This window comes from Fringilla coelebs (assembly GCF_963513975.1).
Source record: "Fringilla coelebs genome assembly, chromosome: 3".
Classification (NCBI taxonomy): domain Eukaryota; kingdom Metazoa; phylum Chordata; class Aves; order Passeriformes; family Fringillidae; genus Fringilla; species Fringilla coelebs.
Window position 1 is genome coordinate 309,021 of NC_140030.1, and position 27,890 is coordinate 336,910.

Below are 27,890 nucleotides of genomic sequence, written 5' to 3' on the forward strand. Positions count from 1 at the left end.
CTGCACACTCGGCGGGATGGCAAGACTCGGGTTGGTGTCCCTGTCAGCCCTCCAACCTCGCGGGAGGGACGGTCAGGGGCAGAGACTTCGTCCAACTCGGGGTGCGTCAAATTCCCGCTCTCTGTAAGTCTGGCTGAACTCGTGGACTCAGTCGGGTATGACCCAGACAGTCCCACCGAGCAGCACCCTGTGCCCAGCGAGGACCCCTTTCACCAGGGTGTTTCCCTGCTCCTGCAGACACGGCAGGAGGGATCATCCCGGCTTCCAGGGCAGCAGTCCATGGGCCCCCTTTACGAATGTGCTGGCCAATTACTGCAGGGAAAGGGGATGTGTGTCCTGGGCACCGGCACGGCCTGTTCGTAGAGCGCGCCCTGGGATGCCCCTGCCCCCACCGCTATCCGCGAACCCCACAGCGAGAGCACCACCGGACTGCCCTCGCTGCTCTCCCGTCCTGCCGGGGAATCCCAGACCCTTCGCGGGTGGCCTCCTACACTCGCGGTCCAAGATCCCATGGCCTTCATGTCCCTCGCCCTATCCCTGACGCAGCGCCGGGTGTGCACAGCCCCGCCACCGCCATCAGGGCCATTAACGACCGCGGTCCGAGTCCCTCCACTATCAAAACTCAATGGCAATAAGATATCCTACCCCACCCCTCTGCATCAACCGAATCTGTCATTGACCACGAGAACCAGGGGAGAGCGCGAACGCAGTCCCCCACTACCACAAATTATGCAGTCGAGTTTCCCGCATTTGGGGAAATCGCAGGGGTCAGCACACCCGGAGTGCAAGGGATGAGCCTCGCCCTGGGAAAACCACCTGCCTGATCATGGTGTCTCCCCTGCCAGGTAAGTATGCCCGACACCGCACCCCGCCCGCCGGCCCCGCCCGCCGCACGCCCCGACAACACACCACCAGCCCCGCCCCGGCCCCGCTCCCGCCCGGCCCCGCGCTGCGGCCCGGCCCGCACGGCCCGGCACGGCCCGGCCCGAGCAGCGCCCGCGGACGCGCCGGGACAGCGCGGGCTTGGCGCGGGACGGGGCCCGGCATGCCGCGCGGCGCTCGCAAATCTGCATGGACACGCCCCGTGAGGGCCGGCTCATGGCCCGGCCACCCCGCACTCGTCGCGTCCTTGTGACGTAATCGATTTGGCCATCCCCGGTTCCGGTTCGGCGCTGGCGGCGCGGCCCGCACCGGGGCGGCGGCTCTGGGAGCCCCCGATGGCGTCAAGCGCCGCCCGCGGGCCGCCGTGCCGGGAGCGGAGTGTCCGGGAGCGGCCGGGACGACGATCGGGTTCTGCCGGGCGGAGCCGCAGCCGTAGCGGGGAGAGGGAGGGTGAACAGAGAGCGCTCCGTATGTACCGGGGGCGGACGGAGCGAGGCGGGGGTGCGAGGTGGTGCCACCGTGCCCGGTGCTGGGGACACCGAGTCGTGCCGAGGGGCCGTGCTGCCGTTAATTGCGGTGTTTTGGGGCAGGGGAGGAGCTGCCGGCGGGAGGTCCGGACGGTGAGGATGGAGGAGCAGCTGCGAAATCCCCGAGGAAACCGGGGCGGCCCCGAGCCGGTCCCGACGGCGCGGCGGAGGGGCGCGGCGAGAGCTCCGCCAACGGGGCAGTGGCGGCCCCGCGGGCTGCCGGGCGGCGCGGCAGGAAGGGCAAGGCCGAGGTGCTGCTGGTGGAGCTGTCCCGGGCCCCGGAGCCCCTCCGGGTGGAAAAGGGGCTGGGCAGCAGCGAGGACGGGAACGGCGCAGACACCCCGCGGGGCGGGCGGCCCAAGAGGAGGGCGGCCAAAGTGTAAGTGGGGCTGGCAGGTGGGGCCCGCGGGCACCTGTGCTCTAGAGAAGCGCGAAAGAGCGGGGGGTGTTCAGCCTGGATAAGAAAAGGCTCCAGGAGACCTTAGAGCCTCTTAAAGGGGCACCAAAAAAGTTGGAGAGGGCCTTTGGACGAGGGCCTGTAGGGACAGAACACAGGGAATGGCTTCCCACTGCGAGGGTTAGATGGGATTTTGGGAAGAAATCCCTCCCTGTGAGGGTGCTTGGCACAGGTTGTCGAGAGAAGCTGTGGCCGCCCCATCCCTGGGACTTTTCAAGGCCAGGTTGGATGGGCCTTGGAGCAGCCTGGGCTAGTGGAAGGTGTCCTGGCCCTGGTAGGGGGTTGGAACTGGATGAGCCTTAGGGTGTCTCCCAGCCCAAACCATTCCCTGATTCCATGATTCAAGGATCTGTGTCCCCAGAGGATCTCAGTGTCTGTCCTGTAGGACTTTGTCCCCTGCTGGTGGGATGTACTGATTCCTCACAGACCAATCCTTTCCCGCTTTAGGGAATGTGTTTGGACCCAGGAGCCCCTGGCAGGGCGCAGCAGCTGCCTGTGGCAGGAGGAATTTCCTTGCTTCCTGACAGAGCAGGAGGAATTATTGGTGGTAGCAAGGCGAGCTCCAGGGAGTTCAGGGTGGGGGAGGCGCGGCTGGAGCAGGCTCATTGCGCGGAGCACGGCCTGGGGGAGGGAGGGAGGCAGGGCTGCCCCTGTGCCGCGCTGCTGCTCACCTGCAGGCGCTGCCCTGGCCTCGCAGGGCTCTGCTGTACCTGCAGGAGCTGGCCGAGGAGCTGATGCCTGCGTGCCAGCCCCCTGCTCCCACCAAGGAGCCCGAGCGCGGCCAGAGGAAGCGACGGAGGAGGAGGAGGGAGGAGGACACGGACAGCGATGACCCCGCGCGGGATGCGGACTTCGTGCCCTCGCAGGAGGTGCTGCAGGCGGAGGAGGAGGAGGAGGGCAGCGACACGCTGTTGAGCGAGGCATCAGAGCCAGAGCTGGAGGCGCCTCGAGGGCACAGCGGGAGGACGGCGGCCACGGGGGTGAGGGCAGGGACTGGGGCTCCGCCTGGCTCCCTGTTTGTGTCCCAGCTGCCACAGCTGTCCCACGGGGTCCCTGCTGCCAGGGCAGGCCAGCTGGGACGGGGTGGCACATGGGGAGGCACAAGGGCAGTGGCAGCCCTTGTGGTGGGAGCAGGGACATCTGCTCTGGGAGAGGGAGCAGGGCCTGCACTCCCCCTGGAGCAGGGGGAGGTGGAGGCAGGTGCTGCAGGGGTCCTGGCCTCCTGGGAATTCCCACGGGGGGCTGTGTGGCATGCTGACAGTGGCTGGGGAGAGCTCTGTTCCCGGGGGCTGTGGTGGTTCCCTTTGGGACAGGTGGTGCCCCAGGGCTCAGGGCTTGCTCTGAGTCTGCTCTTGTGCCCAGAGATCTAAGCCCCAGTGCCGAGGCCTCGCCCCCAATGGCTTCCACAACTCCATCATGGCCCCAGTGGAGAAGAGCTCCAGCCTTACCTGCAGCCTGTGAGTGGAAACTCGGGGTGCTCGAGGCTCAGGGGTGCTGCAGGGAGCAGTGGCTGTGTCCTGGTGCCACCACTGGCACAGATACAAGCGAGGGTGAAGGAGCACATGCCTCAGGAATGTTGGTATTCTGCTGGGGTGGGACACAGTCGGGAGGGCTGCCGGGGCAGGGGCTGTGCTGCAGAAGGGGAGGCTGTGCCACAGCATGCAGGTAGGGCTGCTGCTCGTGCTTGGGGAAGGGCTGTGAGGAGTGGTGCTGGACATGCCAGTGCAGGGCCATGGCTGAGGTCTCGCATGCCCTGCAGGCGGGAGAAGAAGCACTCGCAGTGGGAGTTTCCTGACTGGATCCCAGTGGCACACAGGTGGACGTGTCTCTCTGACAGGTACCCTGGGAGCAGGGAGGGAGCAAGGCCGAAGGGAAAGTGGCTGGGGTGAGCAAGAGGATGGGTGGCCTGTGCTCCCACACCCCTCTGTGTGTCTGCTGTGGGCTTTGGGGGTCCCTTGGATTTGGCTGTGGAACGACATGGCCGGCAACAGGGCCTGTGTGGGGGCTGGGATGGTGTGGGGGCACAGGGCTGTGCTGGGGTGATTGGGGAGGGGTGGGAGACCTGCTCTCACTTGTGCCTGCACAGCGAGGCTGCCCCGTACCTGCCGGCAGAGGAGAAGTCTCCCCTCTTCTCCATCCAGCGCGAGGGCATCAAAGACGATGGTGCCTTGTACAGGTTGAACAGGTGTGTGATGGGGTGTCCCCAGGCCAGCAGGCTGCTTGTGGCCTGTCAGGCTGTCCCCCGCCTGGCGTGGCAGTGGCTGTCAGGGTGTCCCCAGGCCCAGAGGGACAGTGGCTGTCAGGGTGTCCCCAGGCCAGCAGGCTGCTTGTGGCCTGCCAGGCTGTCCCCTGTCTGGCGTGGCAGTGGCTGTCAGGGTGTCCCCAGGCCCAGAGGGATGGTGGCTGTCAGGGTGTCCGCAGGCCTGTCTGGGACCAGGGGTTGGTTACCCCAGGGCTGCACCCATGGGTTGGGCACCGGCCCGTACCGTGCCCTGGGGTGGCACCAGCCCCTGGCCAGCTCTCAGAAGCCTTCACCCCTGTCCCCACACAGGTTCAGCTCTCTGCAGCCCCACCCAGAGCGCCTGGATGTCTCCTTCTTCGTGGGTGGCCCGGTGTGGGCCATGGCGTGGTGCCCGACCCCAGAGGGCTCGGCAGCGCCGCAGTATGTGGCCCTGTCCTGCCACAGGAGCATGGAGGAGACACACAGCATGTCTGGGCTTCACTCAGGCCCTGCCCTCCTGCAGCTCTGGGACCTGGGACCGCTGCAGACGGAGCAGGGGTGAGTGGCCAGGCCTGGGGCTGGGCTCTGCCTTGATCTTGTGTCCCGCCATGGCTGCCTGGGTGGTGAGGCTTGTCCTCTCCCAGAGCCACCAGCCACAGCCTGAACCCCGAGGAGGCTGTGCTGCTGGCCAGCTCTGCTAGTGGTGTACCCTGGAGTGTACTGGAGCTGCTGGGCACCAGCTGCCATGTTTCTCATGGCCAAACTCACGCCCACAGCTCTCCTCACAAGGCCAGGCTGGCCTATGCCATCGCTGCTGACTACGGCTGTGTGTGGGACATGAAGTTCTGCCCCAGTGGTGCCTGGGAGCCACCCACTGCAGCCCGGATGGTGAGTGCTGCTCAGGGGCTGCCCTTGGGTTCCCCCAGGGTCCTGGGAGGTGACCCCATGTCTGAGCCCGTCTGTCCATCCCCAGCACCCAGAGATGAGCCGGCTGGGCCTGCTGGCCGCTGCCTTCTCAGATGGCAGGGTGGTGGTGTACGCCCTGCCGCACCCCGAGGCCCTGCACCACGCCAAGACAACCCAGGTAAAAGGTAGGAAGAGCCACACCGCCGAGCAGGGGCATCCTGGCCCTCCTCCACCCGTGCCAGGGTGGGACTGCCAGCCCCGGGCTGGGCACCTCTGTCCCTAGGAGCCTGCTGTGCTGGGGAGCTGCCAGCAGGGCTGTGCCCAGCCTGGGAGCTGCCTGGTGGGGAAGTGAGCCCACTTGATCCCCAAAGCTGGGACCCTGCTGCCCCCAGCCTGGCATCTGCCACAGGGATAGCGTAGGATCCCAGGCTGCTTTTTGGTGCTGGGGGCCTGCTTTGATTACCCTTGTGCCCAGAGATCCAAGCCCCAGTGCCAAAACCTTGCTTCCAGCAGCTTCCACAATTCCATTGTGGAATTCCAGGGGAGGAGGGCTCCAGCCTTACCCGCAGCCTGTGTGAGAGGAGGCCACGTGCAGAGTGCTGCTCTGGTTCTGTCTTAGGGGCACTGCAGCAGCCTGGCTGGGATGTAGGTCCCGGGCAGCACCTGGGACCTGGACACTGGCAGGGGGCTCTCAGAGTGTCACTGTGGCCACAGCGGGGTGCAGCGTGTGGCAGTGCAGCCACAAAGCCTGTCCCCAGCCGTTCTCCATCTCCCTGCTGCCAGAGCTGCTCCCTCCAGTCTGCTCCATGCATTAGGACAAGACAGGGAGTGCTGGGCCAGCTCAGGCTAATGGTGCCTGTAATGACTGTGCCGGGCTGAGCGGGATTGATGGCCGGCGCGTGCTGGCTGTGGGCACTCAGCCGTGGCCAGCACGCAGCACTGCCCCCCTGGCCGTGGGGAGCGGCTCCCTGTGCCCCCCCGTGCTGGCTGTGGGCACTCAGCCGTGGCCAGCACGCAGCACTGCCCCCCTGGCCGTGGGGAGCGGCTCCCTGTGCCCCCCCGTGCTGGCTGTGGGCACTCAGCCGTGGCCAGCACGCAGCACTGCCCCCCTGGCCGTGGGGAGCGGCTCCCTGTGCCCCCCCATGCTGGCTGTGGGCACTCAGCCGTGGTCAGCACGCAGCACTGCCCCCCTGGCCGTGGGGAGCGGCTCCCTGTGCCCCCCCGTGCTGGCTGTGGGCACTCAGCCGTGGCCAGCACGCAGCACTGCCCCCCTGGCCGTGGGGAGCGGCTCCCTGTGCCCCCCCGTGCTGGCTGTGGGCACTCAGCCGTGGCCAGCACGCAGCACTGCCCCCCTGGCCGTGGGGAGCGGCTCCCTGTGCCCCCCCGTGCCGGCTGCGCCTGCGCTGCTGCGGGTGCCCGGCACTGCCGCAGCCCCCGGGGCGCGTCGTGAAGGGCCCCCCCATCACTGGCTGCGGCTGAACACGCTCAGCCCACGCTCAGCGCTGGGCTGGAGCTGTTCTCCAGCCACAGCAGCAGTGCCAGGCTGTGCTGACAGGCCCTGCTGGGGCCTCCCAGACTGTGCTGGCTGTCCCTGGGGTGCTGGGGACCCGCATCCCTGTGCTGTCCCTGGGGCGCTGGGGACCCTCCTCCCTGTGTTCCTTCCTGGCAGAGCTGGGCTGGTCTCCGTACTGCATCCTGGCTGTCACAGCTGTGCCGAGGGAGATGCACAGCTCCTCCATGTCTCCCCCCATGGCTGCCAGGCTCCAGGCTGTGATATGCCTGTTACTGTGCTGGAGGACAGCCCCACACTGGGGGCCAGGGACCCCAGGCCTGATGGATGTGGGCAGGTCCCCACAACACTCTCGTTGTGTGGGGGGGAGGATTCTCTAGTAGACAGAGCTGATGCCTGGTGGTCCTGTGGGTATCCTGCCCTGAGCTGTTGGGTGTAGGGTCTCTGCAGCCCCTGCCCTCCCCAGGCTGCTCCAGTCCTGTCAGCCATGGAGCAGATATCCTGCACAGCTGCTCCCTGCCTCCCTGGAGTGGTCAGAGTCAGGTCTGGCTCCTGTGTGTCACCGTGTCACCTCAGCTTTGGCGCTGGCCATGGTGGGGCAGGACCCCATCAGCTCTGCCTGCAGCATGTTTCAGGGGCTGCTTCCTCCAGCACACAGGCAGGCCTGGCTCCTGGGGGTCCTGTGCCACCAGTTTGCTCCTTCCTGTGCTTCAGCTCCTGCTGTGCTGGGGACACTGCTCCGGGGAATGGCGGGACAGGGACTGGGAGGCCTGGCCAGGGCCATGAGGAGGAGCTGCAATCCAGGCTCCAGGCAGGGAGCTCCCAGGACAGCCAAAGCCTGCCCTGACCCCCTTCTGCTCTTTTCTAGATGGGTCCCTCCACAAGCACGTTATCTGCAAGGTCAGTGTTGCCTGCCATGGTGATCCCTGTCAGGTTCCCCAGCGTGCAGGTGGCAGAGCCTGGGGAGCTGAGGCACCTGCAGGGTGTTTCAGGGGCAGAGCAGCGCTGTGCCCCACCCCAGGCGTCCCGCTCTTGGGGCACGGATGGCACCGTGCAGGGCTGTGACCCAGGGCTCTCCTTTGGCCCCCAGGTGCAGTGCATCGCCACACTTCAGGTGGGCTCCGTCCAGGCAGGTAATGCATCTGAGTGTGGACAGTGCTTCAGTCTCTCCTGGATGCCTTCCAAGCCCCACCATCACCTGGCAGCAGGGTTTTATGACGGTGAGTCTCTTTCTGTCTGGAGCAGCACTCGGGGAGCAGCCCTCGCCCTGGCAGAGGCACTGGAGCCTCAGCTGGTGCTGGAACCTCTGCCCAGCCCTGGCTCAGGGCAAGGCTTCTCTGGGCTGGCTATTGTCATTCTGACATACCTCCAGGCTGGTCGCTGGTCGTCCCTGTCTGTGGCTCTGGGCTTGTCCACCTCTGTTGAACTTGGCCTGGATGGAATTTTCTGCTAGGCTTGCAGTGATCCACAGCTCTGTGCTATGTTGCCAGGACCTGCTACCACACTGTCTGCTTGGAGCCCCAGCTCCAGCCTAGCCCGTGGCCCTGCCTGTGCTGCTGCTGTGTCCTGCCCCTGTCCTGTCCCGCTGTCAGCCCCAGCCCTAGCTCCAGCCTGGCTGCTGTGCTCTGCAGCTCCCACAGCCCTGCTGAAGCACCCATGCCACTGGCAGTGCCTCATGGACACAAGTCTTTCCACAGGCACTGTGGCAGTGTGGAACCTGCTCACCAAATCCCTGCTGCAGTGCGTGCAGCAGCCGGACGCCTCCCTCAAGCTCTACCCTTTCCGGTGCTTTCTAGCCCATGACCAGGCAGTCCGGAGCATTGAGTGGTGCAAAGCTGACAGGTGAGGGCAGGAGCAGCCACAGATGCTGCCAGGAGAGGATCTTCCTCCTGCAGAAGAAGCTCTTTTGTCAAGAAGGGCTTGAGAGACCATGGTGCCAATGGTCCTTGGCAGCGCGAGAGAGGTTGGGTTGGGCTTTCCAGGGTGAGGGCAGTTGAGCCACTGCAGGGCTGGGGCCACCTGGGCCCCGTGGTGGGCCAGGGCATGGCTCTGTGCTGGGCTCTCAGTGCTGCCTTTCTGCTGCTTCTCAGCAACTTCCTGGTGACAGTGGGCAGCGACCGCAAGATCAAGTTCTGGGACCTGCGGCGGCTCTACGAGCCCATCAACAGCATCAAGCGGTTCCTGAGCACCGAGGTGGCCTGGCTGCTGCCCTACAATGGCATCACCGTGGCCCAGGACAACTGCTATGCCCCGTGAGTGCTGGGGGCCAGTCCTGCTGCCAGGGCTGGTCCAGCTTCCCTGGGGCCCCTCTGGCTTCCCCCTCCCTGGGCCTGTCCAGCTGTGCCATGGCAAGGGCAGGTTCTGCTTGTTTTGTGTCACGCTGCAGCAGCAAAGCGTGACATCCCCTCTGCCATGCCACCTGAGGCAGAGGCAGGGCGGGCCAGGTCATGGCCTACCTCTGGATTGGGCAACAGGTGTGCTGCTAAAGGGGTTTGAGAATTCAGTGAGTCCTTAGCCTCTGGGAACTGCCTTGCCTCTGCTTGCTCTGCCCTCTATGCCATGCTGCTAGAGCAAGAACAGCACCCTCACCCTGGGCCAGTTCTGTGGGGAGTTGGGCCCTGCCTGGCTCTCACATCCTGGCTGACAGCAGAGTCAGGCACCCCAGGCCTCAATCTGTGCCTTCCTCCACAGGTACGGGCTCTGTGGGATCCACTACATCGACGCCGGGTACCTGGGCTTCAAGGCCTATTTTGTGGCCCCTCGCAAGGGCACCGTGTGGGTAAGGGCCAGCGCAGGGTCACTCTGTCCGAGTGGCCGGGTCAGAGCCAGCTGGGGCCCTGGGCTTGTGGCGGGAGCCCCGTGCCCTCCAGCCCTCTGTCCCTACAGAGCATCTCTGGCTCGGACTGGCTGAACACGGTGGCTGCGGGTGACATCACCGGCGAGCTGGTGGCAGCAGTGCTGCCCGACTTGGCTGTCAATCCCCTCAACATCAAGCGCTCCTCGGACCGCAGATTTGTAAGAGACCGTGGCGCTCGGGGGGCCCAGCCCGGCACACAGGGCATGGGGACCACAGGAAAAGTGTTCTGGGCCCCCATCCCAGCGGTGGCTGGTGGTGCCTGTCTGCAGAGGAGCAGCAGGACCTGTGTCCGCCCTGCCCTGAGGCACCTCTCCCACACAGCCCGTGTACAAAGCTGACCTGCTGCCGTGCAGCCCCGACGGGCCCGAGAGCAGCGAGCAGGCCCTGCCCAGGACCCATCAGTACAGCGAGATGGCGGCCAGGAGCTACCTGCGCTTCCAGGACACGGACCTGGTAGGAGAGGACGGGGCAGGGTCCGGCCCCAAGCAGGGCTGGCGGGGCTGTGGCTGGGCAGGGGGCTGGCAGGTCCGGGAGATGCTGCTGGGGCTGCATGTGCTGCTCCTACCTGGGGCCTGCAGCCCAAGGTGGTGCCACCTCTTGCAGCGCAGCTTCCAGAACTTGCCGAGCCGGGAGCCCATGCGCCGCATGCACGTGCAGGAGCTGAAGGCAGAGCTCAGCCTCGACCGCCTGCAGCTGGAGGCCCTCCACAAGGTGAGGGGGCCACGTGAGCCTCAGCCCGGCGCTCAGATGGCTCTGCTCTGCTCTGCTCTGCTCGGGGCTGAGTCCCAGCACCCCAGCCCCGTCCCTCAGGAGCTCCTCTCTCCCACAGGTGCGCTTCAGCCCCAACCTGGACTCGCAGGGCTGGCTGGTGTCGGGCGGGCAGGCGGGCATTGTGCGGGCACACTGCCTGGCAGGACTGGCCTCCGTGGGCCACCAGCTGCTCCCAGAGTGCCAGGCCCGCTTCAGCGTCCTCTATGGGGACACACCCAGCAGCCCTGCCCCTCCTGAGCACTCCCTGCTGCCAGGGGAGTAGGGCATCAGTGCCTCACGCTGCGGCCATGTGCTCACCCTGGGCAGCGCTTGGGGCTGGGCCAGCTGTGCTGGCATGGGGCTGTGGGCCCTCTCGGTGCTGCTTTCCTGATGGGTGTCTGCTGCAGGGGGAACAGCTGCTCCCAGCCATTCCCTGGGATGCTCTGGACACTTGTCCTCACGCTCTGGGCCTGGAAGGGTCTGTCTGCACCGTTTGGTCTGAGCTGGCAGGGGTGGTGGGACCTGGCGTGGCCAGGGCTGAGCTGTGGGTGTGACCCTGTGGAAGCCCCGTGGGCTCCACCAGTGTGGAGCTATGCTTGTGCTCGCCTCCATCCCCAGTGAGTGCCCAAGGGTGGGGAGGGAGCCGTGGAGTCGCTCACATTGAGCTCGTGTTCAGCTGTGCAGAATAAACGTGGTTGGTTTTGTATGGCTGTGGTGGTTCTGGCAGCAGGGCAGGTGTGGCTGGTAGCTGTGGCTGTAGGGCCCACCCCCAACTCCACCATTTCCCTCCCCATGCCCCTCTGTCTGCTGCACTGCTGCTGCTGCTCCAACACATTTATTGGCAGTGCTGGCACCGCTGCTGGCACAGATGGACAGATGGACACCAGGGGCACAGGCACAACTCAGCAGAGGGAATGGGACAGGGCCAGGCACAGGAGGATTCAGACAGAGCCCAGGCAGCAGCGTGGGGGGGCTGGGGCCAAGGCCAGGTCTGAGGTCCCCCATGGGGGATGTCCCTGCCAGGACAGACAGGCTCCTTGGGGACCAGGTGGTGGGGCTGGATTCTGCCTCCTCAGGAACTGTGACACAGCAAGGAGTGAAAGATTCCAGGGAGCCCCTGTGCTCCACAGGCTGGGCCATGTGTCTGTCCCCCCAGGACACCACACTGGAGTTGCTGTCCCACCCCAGGGCTCTGCAGCAGTGGGGTGGGTAGAGGAGGGATGGGATCTTAAGCACTGCCCTGCTCTAGCACAAGGAGCTGGGGCCAGGGCCACGTCTGACCCAACGTAGCAGCGGGTGGGGTCTCAGGTTCGGGGGTCCTGGCAGTGGGGACAGCCCGCTGACTCCTCCTGGTGCTGCTCCACCTGTACTGTGCACAGGGCAAAGCCAAACCTGCTCTGGAGCTGGGCAGTGACCTCCTGCAGCACCATCTCGGAGTCGGCGCCGGCATCTAGGAGCAGCAGGGCAGGGGCTGGTTCGCGGCAGGGCCGGTGGGAGCCCCCCGGCCGTGGGAGCCCCCCGGCCGTGCCCCGTGCAGCCCACTCACCCACGGCCACGTGCACCGACACGGCGGCGTGGCTCAGCGTCAGCGCCCAGAGGTGCAGGTCGTGGACGCCCCGCACGCCGCGGGCCCCCAGCAGCGCCTCCTTCACCGCGTCGAACTCCAGCCCCTGCGGAGCCCCTGCCAGCACCCCCTGGTCACACCAGGCCGCCCTCGGCCCCCAGACACAGCACCCACCTGGCTGAGAGCTCCCAGTGGAAGCCACCGGGGCTGGGGGCTTCCCCAGGGGAGCCAGGCTGGGCATGGTGGCTTTGGGGTGAGACAGTTCTCACCTTGGGGCCAATGCACCTGGCTGCGGTGGAGAGGAGGAACTGGGGGTGTTCAGGTGGGGCAGGGGAGGCACAGAGGAGGCAAGGGTAAAGTGCTGTGGCAGATGAAGCTCCAGGAGCTCCTGTGCCCACCCTGTGCCTGCGTTCTCGCACCCCTCTCACCCACTGCTCACCTTCCATGAGGACCCTGACGACGTCTCTGAGGATGGTGATGGTGGAGCCAAGGACAAAGACCGAGAAGAAGAGGGTGCTGATGGGGTCTGCAATCTTGCACTGGGGCTGCAGAAAGCGGGATCTCTGTGAGGCTGGGGGCAGAGCCCACGTGGCACCCTGCGTGGGTCTGGGAGAGCTGCTCCCATGGGCAGCACTGGGGCAGCCCAGCCTGGGCACCTTGAAGTAGATGATGGTGGCAGCCACGAGGACGCTGACGCTCTGCAGCAGGTCACCCACCACGTGGACGAAGGCTGCCCGCACACTGGTGCTGCCGGGCAGGGGGCTGCGGCTGGGCTGCCAGGACACAGAGCTCTCCAGCTGCTCGTAGGCCCCTGTGCCATGGCCATGGCCAGCAGGGGACTGGTGCAGGATGTAGGCCATGCTGGAAAGAGCAGGGCTGGCTCAGTGCCTCACTGACAGGGAGTGGGGGCCCTGCTTGGGCAAAGGGGGCACAGGCTGTCACACCTGGCTCTGGGGACAGTGGGAGGAGTGGGGCTGGAGGTGCAGCAGGGTTAGAAGGTGAGCAGGAGCAGAGCAGGGGTTTGATCTTGGGGCTCATGACAGGGCTTGACGCTGCTTGGGGGACCAGGGAATGTGGGGAGTGGAGATGTAGGCGCATGGACTGGAAGCCCTGAGCATGTGGGGGACAGGGAAGTGGGGTGGCAGTGTCTGGGGACACAAGGCTGGTGCACAGGGACATGAAGTGACCTGGGGGCACAGTTGGGGTTCCAGCAGCAGGGGGGACAGGACTCAGCTGATGGGGTGCAGGGGCCATGAGGGCACACACGGGACATACACCAGATTGACGCCAACGGCGCAGGCGGACGTGGCCAGCATGGCTCGCGCCTCGATCTCGTAGTCATTGCTGATGATGCGGGCGGCTGCCAGATAGACCAGGGCCGCGGTCACAACCCAGATAGAGAGGACAGAGGCCAGCGCACCCAGTGTCTCTGTGGGATGGGACCCATCAGCACCGACCCGGCCGTGGGGGTCCCTGCCGTCCACAGGCTCGCACCCCTCAGTTCACCTGAGCGGTGCCAGCCAAAGGTCATGGTCTTGGTGGGCGGGCGGTTGGAGACCCAGAGGGAGAAGAGGCTGACGGACATGCTGCCCACGTCCGTCAGCAGGTGGGCTGCATCCGTCATGATGGCCAGGCTGTGTGCCAGGTAGCCACCTGCGGGCACAGAGCAGCTGGCACCCCGCGCCGCGCCGGCAGCCCCGCGCCCCGGCCCGCCGCTCTTACCTATCACCTCCCCGACCATGAAGAGGCAGCAGACGGCGCAGGCGACGCTCAGCTGCCGGCCGGCCTGGAGCCTGCCCTGCCCGGGGCTGGGGGTCGGGGGGCTGCAGCGGCAGCGCGGATCTGGAGCCGGGGGGGCCGCCGGTGCTGAGGGGTCTGGAGAGCCTGTGAAGAGACTGGGGGCGGGGGTCACTGGCGGCAACGCCAGCTCGGGGGCTCCTGCCCAGACCCCCCGAGGGTCCTGCTGCCGACCGCTGGTGTGCGGCCGGGAAATCGGTGGGGCACCGGTGGAACCCCCCCAGCGGGACGAGCAGCCAGGGGACCGGCGGCAGCAGCAGGAGACGGTGGCACGGCGCTCCCGCCGGAACCGAAGACGGGACTGGCGTGGATACCGGCGGGGAGGTGCGGGTGGGAGCGAGGTGTTGCGCCCGGGGCCAGGCTGCGGGACGGGCCAGCGGTGCGGAGACGTGGGGCGTGAGGAAGGGGGGACGGGGGCCGAGATCCCGGTGCAAGGGGCAGCAGTGCGGGAGCGGGGACGTGCAGCCCACCGGGACGGGGGCTAAGGGATGAACGGTACCGGTGTGGGCGGGTGATGGATGGATGGTACCGGTGTGCGTGGGTGACGTTTGGGCGCCGATAGGTGCGGGACGAACACCCGAGGGGGGAGCGAGACTGGCGCACGGTGGGGCTGGTTCCGCTTGAGCGGAGGTGCCGGCGGCGGGGTGAGCGTGCCGGTGGCGGGGTGACGGTGCAAGCGGCGGACGGTCAGGGCTGGCGCGGGGACTGCGGAGGTGCCGGTGTCCGCTCGGATGGATGAAGGCACGGGGGCGGACGGGGAGGGACGTGCCGGGGGTGCCGGTGTCGGGGGTGGGGGGGGTGGGAGCTGCGCGGCGCGCGACGTGCCGGGGGCTTGCGGGTGCCGGAGGAGCCGAGGGCGATGGGGGCGATGGAGGTGCCGGGGATGATGGGCGAGGGGGTGCGGGAGGACCGAAGGTTGCAGATGCGGGAGATAATGGAGGTGACGGTGCGAGGAATTGCCGGGGAGCCTGGGAGGTGATGGGGTGCCGCGGGTGGCGGTGCCAGGGGAGTGGGGGGAGTCGGTGATGGAGGTGCTAGCGCCCGTAATGGGGTTGTCGGGACGATGGTGTGCCGGTGCTGATGGAAGTGCCGGTGGTGACCGGAGTGTCGGAGTGCCGGTAATGGGAGTGCCGTCGGTGCCGGAGGCGCCGGTGATGGAATTGTGCTGGCGGTGGTGGGGATGCCGGGGTGATGGGATGCCGGGGCGATGGGTGCCGGTGATGGGATGCCGGTGCCGGGGGTACCTCTTGAGGCGCAGGCTGCCGTCGGGGCGGCCGCCCCGCGGGCTGACCAGGCGGGCGCTCTCGGTGCCGGTCGGGGGCTCCATCCCTGGAGCGAGCGGCACCGCGGGCACCGGCACCGCCGAGCCCCGCCCCTGCCGTGACTCCGCCCCCGGCCGCCGGGCCCCGCCCCCGCGCGGGTGGCGGGGCGGTCCCGCCCCGGTGCCGCCGCTCCGGGCTCCGGGCTCGGGGCGGGGGCGGCCCGGCGGGTGCGGGCGCTGCGGACCGGTGGATCTTCGGGAGAGCTGCATGTAAGGGGCGCTGCTTTCGCGGGAGAAGCTCTTGTCCCCCGGCAGGTGATGACACAACTGATCCTGGAAGCTGTCTGAGCACGGGAAGGACGCGAGGGGAGCTGGAGAGAAACCGGCACGGCGGGGATCGTGCCTGACCGTGAGGATCGCTTGCCGCGGTGCCATGCCGGAGCCGGTCCGTGAGGGGAGCGCAGGGGACAGCGTCTGCCCGGGCTGCAGGAAGGCTTTTGGCGCTGCTCCCCTGCCATCCTGCGAGAGAAGCGCGGGGAGCACGGGCTGGCTGAGCCGGGAGGGGCTGCGCTGGCGAGGGCTGCATGGCCGAGCCCCGAGCCGGGTGTTCAGCGCCCAGGAACCACCAGCGTACCCAGGGGTTAGCGCTGAATCCGGCCCCGTCTGTCCCCGCCTTTGGGGACCTGGCGGCCAGGCAGAGTACCCTCAGCGCGGCGACAGATGACACCGACCGTGCTGCTCCGTGATGCGGAGAGACTCCGGGTGGGCTGCGGAGCCGGGGGACAGGAGCCTGGGGAGGGTCAGCACGGGGCAGGGCCGGATCCTGACCGGGCAGGAACAACCTCAGGACGGGAAGGGGCAGCCGGCTGGGAAGCAGCTCCGCAGAAAAGGCTCCAGGAGTCCCGAGAGACACCCAGCAGACCATGAACCAAGAACGCACCCTTCGCGAGTCCTGGACACCACCCCGAGGCGTCGGGCCCAGCGCTGTGTGCCCAGGACACCAGGGACAGGGACAGGGACAGGCTGGGGACAGCCCCGAGCAGCCTGTGATGCTGCAGGGCTGGAGCGGCTCTGCCGGGGTGAGGCTGAGGGAGCTGCGGCTGCTGAGCCCGGGGCAGAGCGGGCCCGGGGATCCCCGGTGTGACACCTGCGGGGAGGGCACAGCGGGTGAGCCAAGGTGTGACACCTGCGGGGAGGGCACAGCGGGTGAGCCCTGGTGTGACACCTGCGGGGAGAGCTGTGCAGGTGAGCCCCGGTGTGACACCTGCGGGGAGGGCTGTGCAGGTGAGCCAAGGTGTGACACCTGCGGGGAGGGCTGTGCAGGTGAGCCCCAGTGTGACACCTGCGGGGAGGGCTGTGCAGGTGAGCCCCGGTGTGACACCTGCGGGGAGGGCACAGCGGGTGAGCCAAGGTGTGACACCTGCGGGGAGGGCTGTGCAGGTGAGCCAAGGTGTGACACCTGCGGGGAGGGCTGTGCGGGTGAGCCCCGGTGTGACACCTGCGGGGAGGGCTGTGCAGGTGAGCCCCGGTGTGACACCTGCGGGGAGGGCTGTGCAGGTGAGCCCTGGTGTGACACCTGCGGGGAGGGCTGTGCAGGTGTGACACCTGCGGGGAGGGCACAGCGGGTGAGCCCCGGTGTGACACCTGCGGGGAGGGCTGTGCAGGTGTGACACCTGCGGGGAGGGCTGTGCAGGTGAGCCCCGGTGTCACACCTGCGGGGAGGGCTGTGCAGGGGAGCTCCGCGCTCCCGGGGCGCCCGGGGCGGGGCCTCGGTAAGGGGCGGGGCCTCGGCCAGGGTAGAACCTGGACTGAGGGCGGGGCATCACACAGGGGGTGGGGCCTCACTAGGGGCGGGGCTTACTCGGGGCGTGGCTTTATTCAGAGGCGGGGCCTGTTCCTCGGGCCGTGTGCAGCACGTCGTGTCCCGGCAGCCCCCGCGGCCGCGCGCGGCGATGGCGGCGGCGGGTGCTGAGGAGCGGCGGGGGGCGGCGGGGCCGGAGCGCCCCCACAGCTCCGGCCCCGGCCCGCTGGGCTCGCTGCTCAGCCGGTTGCCGCTGGCGCCCGCCCCGGCCCCGCGGCGCCGCACCGCCAGCCAGTGCAAGCCGGAGCCGCCACTGCTGCGCACCAGCAAGCGGACTATCTACACGGCCGGGCGGCCGCCGTGGTACACCGAGACCGGCGCGCCCGTAGATGAGGCCTTTGTCATCGGTGAGCGGTGGGACGGGGCTGGGGAGGGGATGGAGCCGGATCAGAAAGGAGATGGAGCCGAGAGCGGGCCGGGGAGGGGATGGAAGCCGGACCGGGGCCGGGGTCGGGCTGCGGTCGGAAATCGTGGAACGAGGCCCCGAGGGGCGGCCAAGGAGGGGCTGGGGCCGGCCCGGAGCCGAAGCCGGATCCGCGGCCGTGACGGATCCGGGCCGGGGCGGTGCCCCCGCCGCTCCCGCAGGCCTGTGCGGCGGCAGCGCCTCAGGCAAGACCACGGTGGCGACGCGGATCATCGAGGCGCTGGACGTGCCCTGGGTCGTGCTGCTCTCCATGGACTCCTTCTACAAGGTGCGGGACGGGGGCCCGGTGCAGCGCTGAGCCGTGCCGACACTCGCGGTTCCAGTGTACCGCTGAGCGCTGCCGGCGCTCGGGCTGCGGAGATCGGGTGCGGCTCAGCAGGGCTGCGGTGCCGGTGGATGCCAGGATCCGGGGCGGCGCTGAGCGCTGCCGGTGCCCCGGGCCGGGCTGCCGGCGCAGCGCTGAGCGCTGCCGGTGCCTGCAGGTGCTGGATGAGGGGCAGCAGGCGCTGGCAGCCCGCAGCGACTACAACTTCGACCACCCCGATGCCTTTGACTTCGAGCTGCTCGTCAATGTCCTGCGCAAGCTCAAGAAGGGCAAGAGCGTGAAGGTGCCCGTGTACGACTTCACCACACACAGCCGGCGCCGCGAGTGGGTGGGTGCCAGGGGCCGGGCTGCGCCTGGCTGGCAGGGTCCTGGGAACAGGGAGGGCCTGGAAGACTAAAGGGAGGGGACAGCTGGGGGTCATCGGGAGTGGGGGACTCATTCGGGAGAGACTGTGGATGGATATGCACGCAGGCCAGTGCAGATATGAGGGGGGGACTCAGTGTGGAGAGGTGCTGGGAGGATGGTGTTGAGCAGAGGCTTGGGATCTAGAGCAAGATTTGGGGTCTGTCCTGGCCTGGAGCATCATGCACAGGGATCAACTATGGCTCCACGGCGTTGGGTGCTGCAGGATGGTTATGGGGAGCCCTAGCTCAGTGGAGAGACCCCAGCGCGGGGTCAGTGCCCTGTCTGTGTCAGTGTCGGTGCTGCCGTGGCATGTGAGAGAAACAGGACAAACCCACCTCCTGTCTGCCTGCAGAAAACAGTGTATGGGGCCAACGTCATCGTGTTTGAAGGGATCCTGGCCTTCGCCAACAAGGAGCTGCTCAAGGTATTGCTGCCCCAGGTGGCCACTGGCCTGGAGAGATGTGCTGCAGCAGGACAGGCACTGGCCCTGGGTGCCACTGCAGCAGTGGGGGCTGTGGAGGGAGAGGTCACCATGCTTGCTGGCAGAGCACTGTGTGTCAGAGGCTTCAGGAGAGGTGATGCTGGGTGCCGCTGCAGGGTGGTGGAGGGGAGTAACGCAGGTGTGATGAGAGCTGCATAGGGGGTGCTCACCCCTCCCAGTTTTCCAGCTGCTGGACATGAAAGTGTTTGTGGACACGGACTCCGACATCCGTCTGGTGCGGCGGCTGCAGCGCGACATCATGGAGCGCGGGCGGGACGTGGCGGGGGTCATCAAGCAGTACAACAAGTTTGTGAAGCCAGCCTTCGAGCAGTACATCGAGCCCACCGTGCAGGTGGCCGACATCGTGGTGCCCAGGGGTGAGGCCAGAGCTGACCCTGGCGTGGGGAGCGGGTGGTGTGGGGCAGGGGTGGCTCAGCGTCCGCCCCACCTGCCTCCTCTGCTCCATCCTCAGGTGGGGAAAACTTCGTGGCACTGGACCTCATTGTGCAGCATGTGCACAGCCAGCTGGAAAAGGTGAGCCAGGGCTGAAGGGAAGAAGGGTGCTGCATGCAGAGGGCAGGGTGTGGCTGCACACAGACCTGTGCTCTTAGAGCACCTGGGGGGGGTCTTGACATCACCTCTCTCTTCTCAAAAGGCCCTGGCATGGTGCTTGGGGGAGCAGATCGGTGACGTGGCCACTGGGGAGGAGGGTGGGGAGCCACCTGGGCTGTTGTGGTGGCTGTGGTGGCCTGTGAGTGACTGACAGGGTGTCCTTCCTGTTCCCCCACGCTGCGCCGGTGACCTGTGCACCACCCAGCGGGAGATTACAGTCAGGTATGTGGGACCCCCAGTGCAGAGGAGCCTGTTCGGGCTGGGGGGGTTGCTGGCACCCACTGGGTTCTGAGTCCTGCTGCCTCTGTGTCCCTGCTGGCAGAGCTTTGCTGAGGTGCCTGAGCGTAGCTGCTCCTCCCCAGTGCTGCAGGGGCTGTGCTCGGCCCCTTAGAGCCTGTCTGGCTGCAGCCCTGGGCTCTGTGTGACACACCGCGCACTGTGGCTGATACATGTGGCTGATACATGTGGCTAGCTCCCTGCCCTGCTCCTGTCCCTGTCTGGAGCAGGGCTCCTGTCCTGGCTGCTGAGTTAACCTGGGCTGCTCACTTCTGCAAGAGAAGTGTCCTGCATGGTCCCTGTTCCTGGCACTTCATGTCCCCTTTGGGCAGGACAGCCCTTGTCCCTTGTGGTGCACAGCCTGGTCCCAGGGTGCAGGGGAATGTCCTGCCCTGCAGAGCTGCTGCTCCTGGTGCTGCAGAGGCTGCAGCAGCCATGTGTGTGGTCTGGGAGGTTCTTTTTGGGTAGTCCAGCTCTGGGGTATCATGCCTGGTACCAGACTTGGGGCGTTCTTCAGGATCCAGGTGGGAAGGCCAAGCACGCTGCTGACCTTTTAGAGAGGTTTTTCTGGAGCCTTCCTTTGGCAGGGCCCTGTCCCTCCAGGGGCCCGGGGCTGTGAGTCTGTTTGTGCTGCACAGCTGAGTGTGCTGCACAGCTCTGAGCACCTTCCTCCCTGCAGGGCAGCCCTGGCCTCGGCCCACCAAGGACAGCCCCTGCCCAAGACCCTGAGCGTCCTGGAGAGCACGCCGCAGGTGCGGGGCATGCACACCATCATCAGGTACATCCCTGCCCTAGGCCCTGCTCTGGGCTGCTTGGTGGCATCACACCACAAGGCCTGGCGTGAGTCTCTCCCCTTTGTCCTGGGACTGCAGTCGTGGGGGTTGGCCTGGAGCAGAATGGCTGAATGGAGCTGGCCCTGGCCCCACGGGCGCTTCTCTGGTGACCAGACCTCTGCACATCAGCTTTGGGGGATTCCTGAGCCACAGCCAGGCTTTTCCTACGCTGGGAGGGGACTGGTTGGCTCTTTGCTCGCTGGAGCACAGGTGGAGCAGCTGGTGGCAGGGAGCAAGGTACCCCTTGCCCCTCTCCCAGGGCACTTGGGTTTAGAGCTAGCTTAGAGAAGGGACCTGGGCAGCTGCTTCTATGACTTCACCACTCTTGATCTTTTCTTTCCCCTCTGATGCTCCTTTTTTCCAGGTGACAGTAGCATCAGTTAGTGAAGGATCGAGGGCTGAGGCCTTTAGGACTGTGGGGAGGTTAATTGTTTTTGCATCTGCAGAACCTGGCAGCCCCAGGTGGGTTTCTCACAGCAGAGAGGGGATGTTGAGCTCAGTCAGGTCCTCCTATGGCACCTGTATGTTGGTTTGGAAGGTGTCAGCTCATGTTCTGGTGAGAAACCAGGAGAGGACTGAGTGCACTTTCAGTAAGCTTGCAGAGGATACCAAGTAGGGTGGGATGTGGGTCTGCTGGAGAGCAGGAAGGCTCTGCAGAGGGATTGGGACCCTGGATCGATGTGCTGAGGCCAGTGGTGTGAGGGTCACCAAGGCCAAGTGCCAGGCCATGCCCTTGTGTCACAACAGCCCCATGAAGCACTCCAGGATGAGACAGAGGGGCTGGAAAGGCCGTGGCAGTGTTGGTCAGCAGTGGCTCTACAAGAGCGCAGGTGGGCAGGAGGCCAGTGGCACCAGGGCTGTCCCAGCTGGGCACTGCTGGGGCACCTCCACTCTTGGGGACACCTCTGGGCCCCTCCTGATAAGAGAGACATTGAGGGAGCGTCTCCAGGGCAGGGAATGGAGCTGGGAGAGGGGGCTGGAGCCCCAGGAGAGGCTGAAGGAGCTGGAAGGGGGCTCAGCCTGGAGAAAAGGAGAAGGTGCTCTTTTCTGGAGAAGGTGCTCAAGGGCACCTTCTCATTCTCTATAGCTTCCTGACAGGAGGATACAGCCAGGTGAGGGTCAGGCTCTGCTCCCATGGAAAAAGGGTCAGGACAAGAGGAAGCTGCCTCAGGCTGTTCCAGAGAAGATATAGGTTGGATATTGGGAGCAGTTTCTTCATGGAAAGGATTTTCCAGCCTCAGCACAGCTGCTCCAAGTGGTGGTGGAGTCCCCATCCCTGGTGGAATTTAGAAACCACGTGGATGTGGCATTGGAGGGTGTGGGCTAGTGGTGGCCTTGGCAGTGCTGAGGGAGCATCTGGACTTTATCTCAAAGGGCTTTTCCAACCCAATTATGATGTTCTGATATTTGTGACCACATACAGGCTGGGCATCTCCTTTCCTTCTGACTCCTTCCTCCTGTGGAAGCACAGGCTCCAAGGCAGGTCCTGGCAGTAGAACAGGGGATGTGGCACCTCAGGTGTGCCAGGCAGAGCCCTGTGCCGGTGGCTGTGTCCCTCCCCCGGGCTGTGGCTCCACCTTTGTGCCACAAGTGCTTGATGACCTTAATCCTCTGAGGCTGAGGGCTGTGCTGGGCTGCCTTGGGGGTGGGTCAGGCTTTGCTGGGGCTGCAGGGCTTTGGTACCACTGACCTCACCTGGCTGTGCTGATGCCATGCAGGAACAGAGCCAGGGGTGTGGGGAGGCACTGAGCCCATTTCAGATGGTATCTAAGGAATACCTTATTTTTTTCTGAGGAGCACTGCCTCAGCCTGCCAGCTGCCCCCTGAAATCTGCTGGGCCAATGCCTTTCCCAGCCCTCTGAGCTGAGGAGCTCTGATGGGTCTGTGTCAGGGGACAGCCAGGCAGCCTGTGTTTCTGGTGGGTCTTGGTGGCACTTGTTGGCTTCTGTGTCACTTGGGCATGGCATGGGGCTGTTGCTGGTCACCACGTGTCACCCTCTACTCCCGAGATGCTGTTCTTGCCTGCTGCCCTTCTCTTAGGCTCCCAGAGAGCTCCAGGCTGTTGAGACTCAAACACACCTTTAGCCACATTTCCTGCACCTCCATGTGCAGTTATTGCATCTTAGGAGAGGTGTCTCTTGTTTTTATTAATGTATTTCATTATTAGACTCATGTGTTTATTATTTTTTATCAGTGAAACAACCTCTCAACTATGAGTTCTACAGGCTTTCATTAGGAAAACACAAAACAGCTAACTGTCTTTTGTTACAAAGCCTTTTAAGACTAAACTATCTAATTAAAGAATAACACTTCGATTATTTTCCCTTTTAACCTAATAACTAATCTGTCAAAGCTTACAATGTAGACTTTTCTGTTTAATTACAAACCATCACCCAAACCTATGAAAAAAAAAAAGAAGAAAAATGTAAAAAAGAACAACTTACTTCAGCTCTAAAACCTCCATCTTACTTCATATTTATTTCTATATTTCTAAAACCCCTAACTCTATGTTTTCCACCCTGTAATATTCCACCCTGTAATTTCCACACTTCTAACCAACTACACACTCACAATCTTAGTGCTATTAATTAATTTTAAAAGTCTTCTCCACAACCTCAAGTCAAATACAGTACTCTCTTATGAGTCTGTGCCTTTCAGCACAGCAAATTTAAAATTCTTAACATCTAAAGTTCCAACATCATACAGTGGTTTGGGTGGGAGGCCTAGCTCAGCCCCTGACACCTTCCACTGGCCCAAGTTCCAGCTCTGCAATGCTCATGGAGTGCTGCTGCTCCCACAGCCCAGCCTTTCTGGGTGCCTGGACGTGTCCAGCCCAGCCCAGCCTTTCTGGGTGCCTGGACATGTCCAGCCCAGCCTTTCAGGGTGCCTGGCCGTGCCCAGCCCAGCCTTTCTGGGTGCCTGGATGTGTCCAGCCCAGCCCAGCCTTTCTGGGTGCCTGGCCATGCCCAGCCCAGCCTTTCTGGGTGCCTGGCTGTGTCCAGCCCAGCCCAGCCCAGCCTTTCTGGGTGCCTGGATGTGTCCAGCCCAGCCCAGCCTTTCTGGGTGCCTGGCCATGCCCAGCCCAGCCTTTCTGGGTTGCCTGGCCGTGTCCAGCCCAGCCCAGCCTTTCTGGGTGCCTGGCCGTGCCCAGCCCAGCCTTTCTGGGTGCCTGGACGTGTCCAGCCCAGCCCAGCCCAGCCTTTCTGGGTGCCTGGACGTGTCCAGCCCAGCCCAGCCCAGCCTTTCTGGGTGCCTGGATGTGTCCAGCCCAGCCTTTCTGGGTGCCTGGATGTGTCCAGCCCAGCCCAGCCTTTCAGGGTGCCTGGATGTGTCCAGCCCAGCCTTTCTGGGTACCTGGCCATGCCCAGCCCAGCCCAGCCTTTCTGGGTGCCTGGCCCTGTCCAGCCCAGCCTTTCTGGGTGCCTGGCCGTGCCCAGCCCAGCCCAGCCCAGCCTTTCTGGGTGCCTGGCCGTGCCCAGCCCAGCCTTTCTGGGTGCCTGGATGTGTCCAGCCCAACCCAGCCCAGCCTTTCTGGGTGCCTGGACGTGCCCAGCCCAGCCCAGCCCAGCCTTTCTGGGTGCCTGGACGTGCCCAGCCCAGCCCAGCCCAGCCTTTCTGGGTGCCTGGCCGTGCCCAGCCCAGCCTTTCTGGGTGCCTGGCCCTGTCCAGCCCAGCCCAGCCCAGCCTTTCTGGGTGCCTGGACGTGCCCAGCCCGCAGAGCTGTGAGCCAGGGTTCTGCTCCCTCCTTGTCCTGTCTGGTGCTTCCCAGTGCCCCTCTCTAGGGTGCCAGTCCTGCACGCTAGCCAGCACCATTCCCTGGGCTTCCACACCCATCTGTCTGCTGAGAGGGTGCTGGTGGCAGCACGTGGGCATCGTCGTGGCACATCCAGGCTGGCATCCGGGGGAAGTCCTTGCTAGAGCAATTTTCTGCTGTTGTGGAGAGACAGAAACTGAAAATGAGTCCCACACTGGAATAGCTGCAGTTTGAGTCATGAGGCTGCAAATAGATGGAGTGTGAAGGATGCAGTGTCAGGATGAGGAGGGCATGTTACAAGAGATAGTGGGCAGGAGTTGCTCCATGAGGGTGCTGAGGCTCTGCCACAGGTTGCCCAGGATAGCTGGCTGCACCAAGGGCAGGCTGGACAGGCTTTGGGGGAGCCTGGTCTAATAGAAGGTATGGCTACCCATGGCAGGGCGGTGGGACAAGGTGACCTTTAAGGTCCCTCCCAACACAAACCATTCTGGGATTCTGTAACCTGTTCCCGCCCAGATTTCCTGATGCCTGGCTGTACCAGCTGTCTCTCAGCTGCAGGCCAGTTCATAGGCATAACTGACACTGTGATCAGCATAGGAGCAGTGTGTTTCCTCAGGCTTCACCCAGGCAGTGGTGCTGTGGGGTGAGGGGGCTGCCCTGGGGACAGTGATATCCTCTTTGGCAGTGCTCTGCCCGCTGAGGGGGTGGGATGGTGGCACTGAAGGATCCTGGTAACCTGCTGCTACCCAGCATGTCTGGGCTGCCCTCCCTGGCACAGCCCTTCCCCCTGCCCTGCTGGTGCCCTGGGCAGGGAGAAGCTTCATGGTTGCGTCTGCACTGGGGTTCCCCAGCGGTTCCCCATCCTCAGCGGAACCTCTGCAGGAGCAGTGTGGAGCCTGCCCCACCCAGCCAGGGGCCAGCACAGCTGGGCTGGGACAGGACAAGGCTGCAGGGGAGGCAGGGAGGCTCTGGCTCGTGCTGCTCCCAGGTGGCTGTGGGTGGATGTGTGGGTGCAGCCCACCTGTGAGTGCTTGCTGACAGCTCATGCTGGGAGCTGTAGGCAGGGTCTTCCAGACCAGAACTGGTTTTTTGCCTTCCCTGGGGGTGCTGACCTTGCCCAGGGGTTTGGGAATGTCTGTAGGTTGTGGTCACTGCAGATGCTCAGCTGGGAGTGACCCCGGAATGGCTGCAGGAGCACACAAGGACAGCAGTGACTGCTCATCCTCCTCCAAACGCCTCAGTGGGGCTGTCATCCACCGAGGTGTAAGAAATGGCAGATGATGTCTTAAAATACAGAGTAAAAATATTCAATATCCTTCTGCCTCTTCAGGAGTGTTGCCAGCTCTACTTCTTCCATCTGGGAACAGGCAGGTGTCTGTGGGATCTTTGTCCTCATGTTCCCCACGAGGCTGGTGGCCAGGGTACTCCTAGTAGGAAAAGTTATCTACTTTCCCTCTTCTGTGGGGTTAGTGCCCTAGATGCAGGGCTGGCTTTACCCCTCCTGGGGGAGGGGAGAGGTTTCCTGGGAATTGGAGCCTCATGGCAGCTTTGTTCTGGTTTGTGTTTTACATCTCAGTGCCTTCAGTACATCAGAGCTGCAAAAAGGGCACATGATGGTATTTCAGAGTCACCTGGTTCTTAGCAGTGCTTTATCTCTGGCTCGGGATGTAGAGGGGAGAGCTGGGGACATGTTCAACTCTTTTCTGTCACCCAGCATGCTCAGCCATGGTGCACTATGTCCACTTCCACAGCGGGGTCCTAGCCTATCCTGCTCTTCACCTGTTCCACCCCAGGCTCCCCAGCACTCACTCACTGCTCCCAGGTTTGTGCTGCCCCAGGACCGATGGTCCTGCCTGACCTGTTCCTACTCCCCATTCTCTCCCTGCTCTCTCTGATGTCTGTAAGTGGTGTTGTTCCTCCCTCCCAGGGTAGCTGAGGCACTCTCTTTCCTCTGTAGTCCTGTCTACGATAGAAGCTGAGGTGTCAGTGAGCCCCACAGTGCTGGTGATCACTGACTGTGTCACTCCAAGAGTGCTCTGGTTTCCACAGCCTGGGGCTGCTGTCCATGCTGGTTGGCCCCTGGAGACCCACGTGTGTCTGCAGGGGATGGCAGGGGCTCTGTTCCCCCCTCACTTGTGTCATCCCTCCCAGGAACAAGGACACGACCAGGGATGAATTTATCTTCTACTCCAAGCGCCTGATGCGGCTGCTGATCGAACATGCCTTGTCCTTCCTGCCCCTAAAGGTGAGTGCCCAATCCTGGGGGTAGCCACAGCCCCAGCCCATCTCCCCTCCTGGATGCCCCCGTCACAGGGGGTCTGGCTGCCCCCCACTCTGTGCTCCCCTTCCTGCAGTCGGTCACGGTGGAGACGCCCCAGGGCACCACGTACGAGGGGAAGCGGTTCCACAGGCAGCGGGTGAGACACGACCCCGGCTCCCTGCTCCCTGGGAGAGCACAGCTCCTGGCTCAGCATGCACCAGGAGCACCCAGGACGCGTCCCTCCCCCTTTCCCAGATCACGGGCGTGTCCATCCTGCGGGCAGGTGAGACCATGGAGCAGGCCCTGACCGCTGTCTGCAAGGACATCCGCCTGGGCAAGATCCTCATCCAGACCAACCTGGACACGGGGGAGCCCGAGGTGAGTCCTTCTGCAGCCTGGCACACACAGCCCTGCGCTGCTGGCACGTCACCAACCCTTCCTTCCCTCCCCAGCTGCACTACCTGCGCCTGCCCAAGGAGATCAGCGAGGACTACGTCATCCTCATGGACAGCACGGTGTCCACGGGGGCCGCGGCCATGATGGCCGTGCGCGTGCTGCTGGTGAGGGCCGGGCCCGCGGCTGGGCAGGGATCCTCTGCGCCCAGCTGGGCTCTCACAGCTCCCTGTGCTGCAGGACCACGACGTGCAGGAGGACAGGATCTTCCTACTGTCGCTGCTGATGGCGGAGATGGGGGTGCACTCCGTGGCCTACGCCTTTCCCCGTGTCCACATCATCACCACCGCTGTGGACAAGCGGGTCAATGAGGAGTTCCACATCATCCCGGGCATTGGTGAGGGGGACCAGGGTGTGCTGTACTTCTGGCTGGGGCCAGCAGCCCTAGGGGTAGCCTTGCACAGTCACACCAGAGGGATGCTGGTGCTGCTGTCCCTTCACTTTGTCCCTTTGTCCGCCAGGTAACTTTGGAGACAGATACTTCGGCACCGATGGCCCCTCGGCCTGGTGTGAGAGCGACAGCGTGGACTGCTGAGCTGGCTGGCCACAGGACCAGGGGCTGGGCTGGCTGCAGGGCTGGCCCCCATCCCTGCCCCCAGGAGAGGCCCTGGGCTGCAGCTGTGCCCACCTGCCAGCCCCTGGCTCTCCGGACCTGCAGACAAGCCCCTCCTGCTGGTCTCCCTCTGCCCCAAAGGACCAATCCTCCCCAGGGAGGAGGAGAAGAGAGGGATGGCCTCTCCTGTGGACCACGGAGAGGGGATATTTAGGGACATTCCTTGCTCCCAGAGCCCTGCCTCTGGGCCTGGGCCAGCTGTGCCTGCAGAGGGAGAGGTGGCCTCCCTGTGGCTGTGCCTGAGGGGTGCTCACCTTCTACCCAGGGGAACAGGGCGATGGGGTCCAACCCAGGCGAGCTCCATGCCTGGAATCCGTATTTATTTGTATTTATTGTGGGCGGCCCCCGGCTCCAGTGGGACCCTCTGACATCAGGGACCGGACCTCGCGGATCCACCCTGTCCCTGCCAATCCACACTCCATCCCTTCCCCAGGAGCTGGGGGTCGGCATGGGGCTGCCTTCCCGGTGCTGCCCCACCCCCGGTGCGCAGAGTGCTGCTGGTCCCCAGGGAGCCGTGAGGTGTCCCCGGTGCTGCCCTTGTTGCTCAGGTTCTTTTTCCAAGGGGCAGCGGCGGCCTTGCCCCCCCCCCCCCGCCACCGGCGGCAGCAGGAATGTCCGGGGACGGGGGTCTGTCCCCGCAGCCCGCGCTGTCCCGGGCCCGGCCGTGCCGCCACCACCCCCTCGCCGCCGTTTTGTACCAATAAAGGCGCAGCGCGATGCCCGTGTGCCGCCTCCTGCTGCCGCCGGACCAGGGTCGGGCCGTGCAGTGCCCTGTACCGGGTGTCGTGGGACTGGCTGTGCCCTGTACCGGGCGGGCTGTGCCCTGTACCGGGGGGGCCGTACCCTGTACTGGCTGTCTCC

General features: G+C 64.9%; 3 protein-coding genes across 7 annotated transcripts; 2 read left to right on the forward strand and 1 right to left on the reverse strand.

The window, feature by feature from the left end:
• The first annotated feature begins 1,173 nt into the window (after positions 1 to 1,173).
• GTF3C2 (general transcription factor IIIC subunit 2) lies at positions 1,174 to 10,548 on the forward strand. Of its 2 annotated transcripts, none has more exons than XM_084202841.1 (18): positions 1,174 to 1,350; positions 1,473 to 1,788; positions 2,564 to 2,846; positions 3,229 to 3,323; positions 3,626 to 3,703; positions 3,953 to 4,051; positions 4,418 to 4,645; positions 4,864 to 4,975; positions 5,061 to 5,178; positions 7,372 to 7,403; positions 7,594 to 7,723; positions 8,201 to 8,345; positions 8,594 to 8,755; positions 9,195 to 9,282; positions 9,390 to 9,518; positions 9,682 to 9,813; positions 9,964 to 10,071; positions 10,190 to 10,548. In XM_084202841.1, exons 1-18 carry the CDS (start codon positions 1,218 to 1,220, stop codon positions 10,391 to 10,393), a joined length of 2,592 nt encoding a protein of 863 aa, XP_084058967.1. In that variant the 5' UTR covers positions 1,174 to 1,217; the 3' UTR covers positions 10,394 to 10,548. The 2 variants fall into 2 exon arrangements, with proteins under 2 accessions (XP_084058967.1, XP_084058968.1); XM_084202842.1 differs by having other exon boundaries at positions 9,969 to 10,071.
• Positions 10,549 to 11,414: 866 nt separating this feature from the next.
• On the reverse strand, positions 11,415 to 14,798 carry SLC30A3 (solute carrier family 30 member 3; the record flags this gene model as incomplete). Its single annotated transcript, XM_084201641.1, has 7 exons — positions 11,415 to 11,560; positions 11,657 to 11,791; positions 12,114 to 12,219; positions 12,331 to 12,535; positions 12,950 to 13,103; positions 13,181 to 13,569; positions 14,716 to 14,798. The coding sequence occupies 7 exons, from the start codon at positions 14,796 to 14,798 to the stop codon at positions 11,415 to 11,417; spliced, it is 1,218 nt and encodes a 405-aa protein (XP_084057767.1).
• A 1,883-nt stretch (positions 14,799 to 16,681) lies between these two features.
• On the forward strand, positions 16,682 to 27,746 carry LOC311151705 (uridine-cytidine kinase-like 1). 4 transcript variants are annotated; one of them, XM_084202318.1, is made up of 15 exons: positions 16,682 to 16,940; positions 17,179 to 17,285; positions 17,500 to 17,670; positions 18,100 to 18,171; positions 18,416 to 18,605; positions 18,701 to 18,762; positions 19,046 to 19,062; positions 19,796 to 19,894; positions 25,418 to 25,525; positions 25,855 to 25,948; positions 26,058 to 26,120; positions 26,219 to 26,341; positions 26,416 to 26,523; positions 26,597 to 26,753; positions 26,878 to 27,746. In XM_084202318.1, exons 1-15 carry the CDS (start codon positions 16,685 to 16,687, stop codon positions 26,949 to 26,951), a joined length of 1,701 nt encoding a protein of 566 aa, XP_084058444.1. In that variant the 5' UTR covers positions 16,682 to 16,684; the 3' UTR covers positions 26,952 to 27,746. The 4 variants fall into 4 exon arrangements, with proteins under 4 accessions (XP_084058444.1, XP_084058445.1, XP_084058446.1 ...); XM_084202319.1 differs by having other exon boundaries at positions 17,500 to 17,625; XM_084202320.1 differs by lacking the exon at positions 26,058 to 26,120.
• The last annotated feature ends 144 nt before the right edge of the window (positions 27,747 to 27,890 follow it).

Coding starts and splice junctions, on each gene's coding strand:
- GTF3C2 (XM_084202841.1), top strand. CDS start 1,218: ATGGCGTCAAGCGCCGCCCGCGGGCCGCCGTGCCGGGAGCGGAGTGTC. Junction 9,283..9,389: donor CTCGCAAGGGCACCGTGTGG/GTAAGGGCCAGC, acceptor CTGTCCCTACAG/AGCATCTCTGGCTCGGACTG. Junction 9,814..9,963: donor GCTTCCAGGACACGGACCTG/GTAGGAGAGGAC, acceptor CACCTCTTGCAG/CGCAGCTTCCAGAACTTGCC.
- LOC311151705 (XM_084202318.1), top strand. CDS start 16,685: ATGGCGGCGGCGGGTGCTGAGGAGCGGCGGGGGGCGGCGGGGCCGGAG. Junction 17,671..18,099: donor ACAGCCGGCGCCGCGAGTGG/GTGGGTGCCAGG, acceptor GTCTGCCTGCAG/AAAACAGTGTATGGGGCCAA. Junction 18,172..18,415: donor CCAACAAGGAGCTGCTCAAG/GTATTGCTGCCC, acceptor CCAGTTTTCCAG/CTGCTGGACATGAAAGTGTT.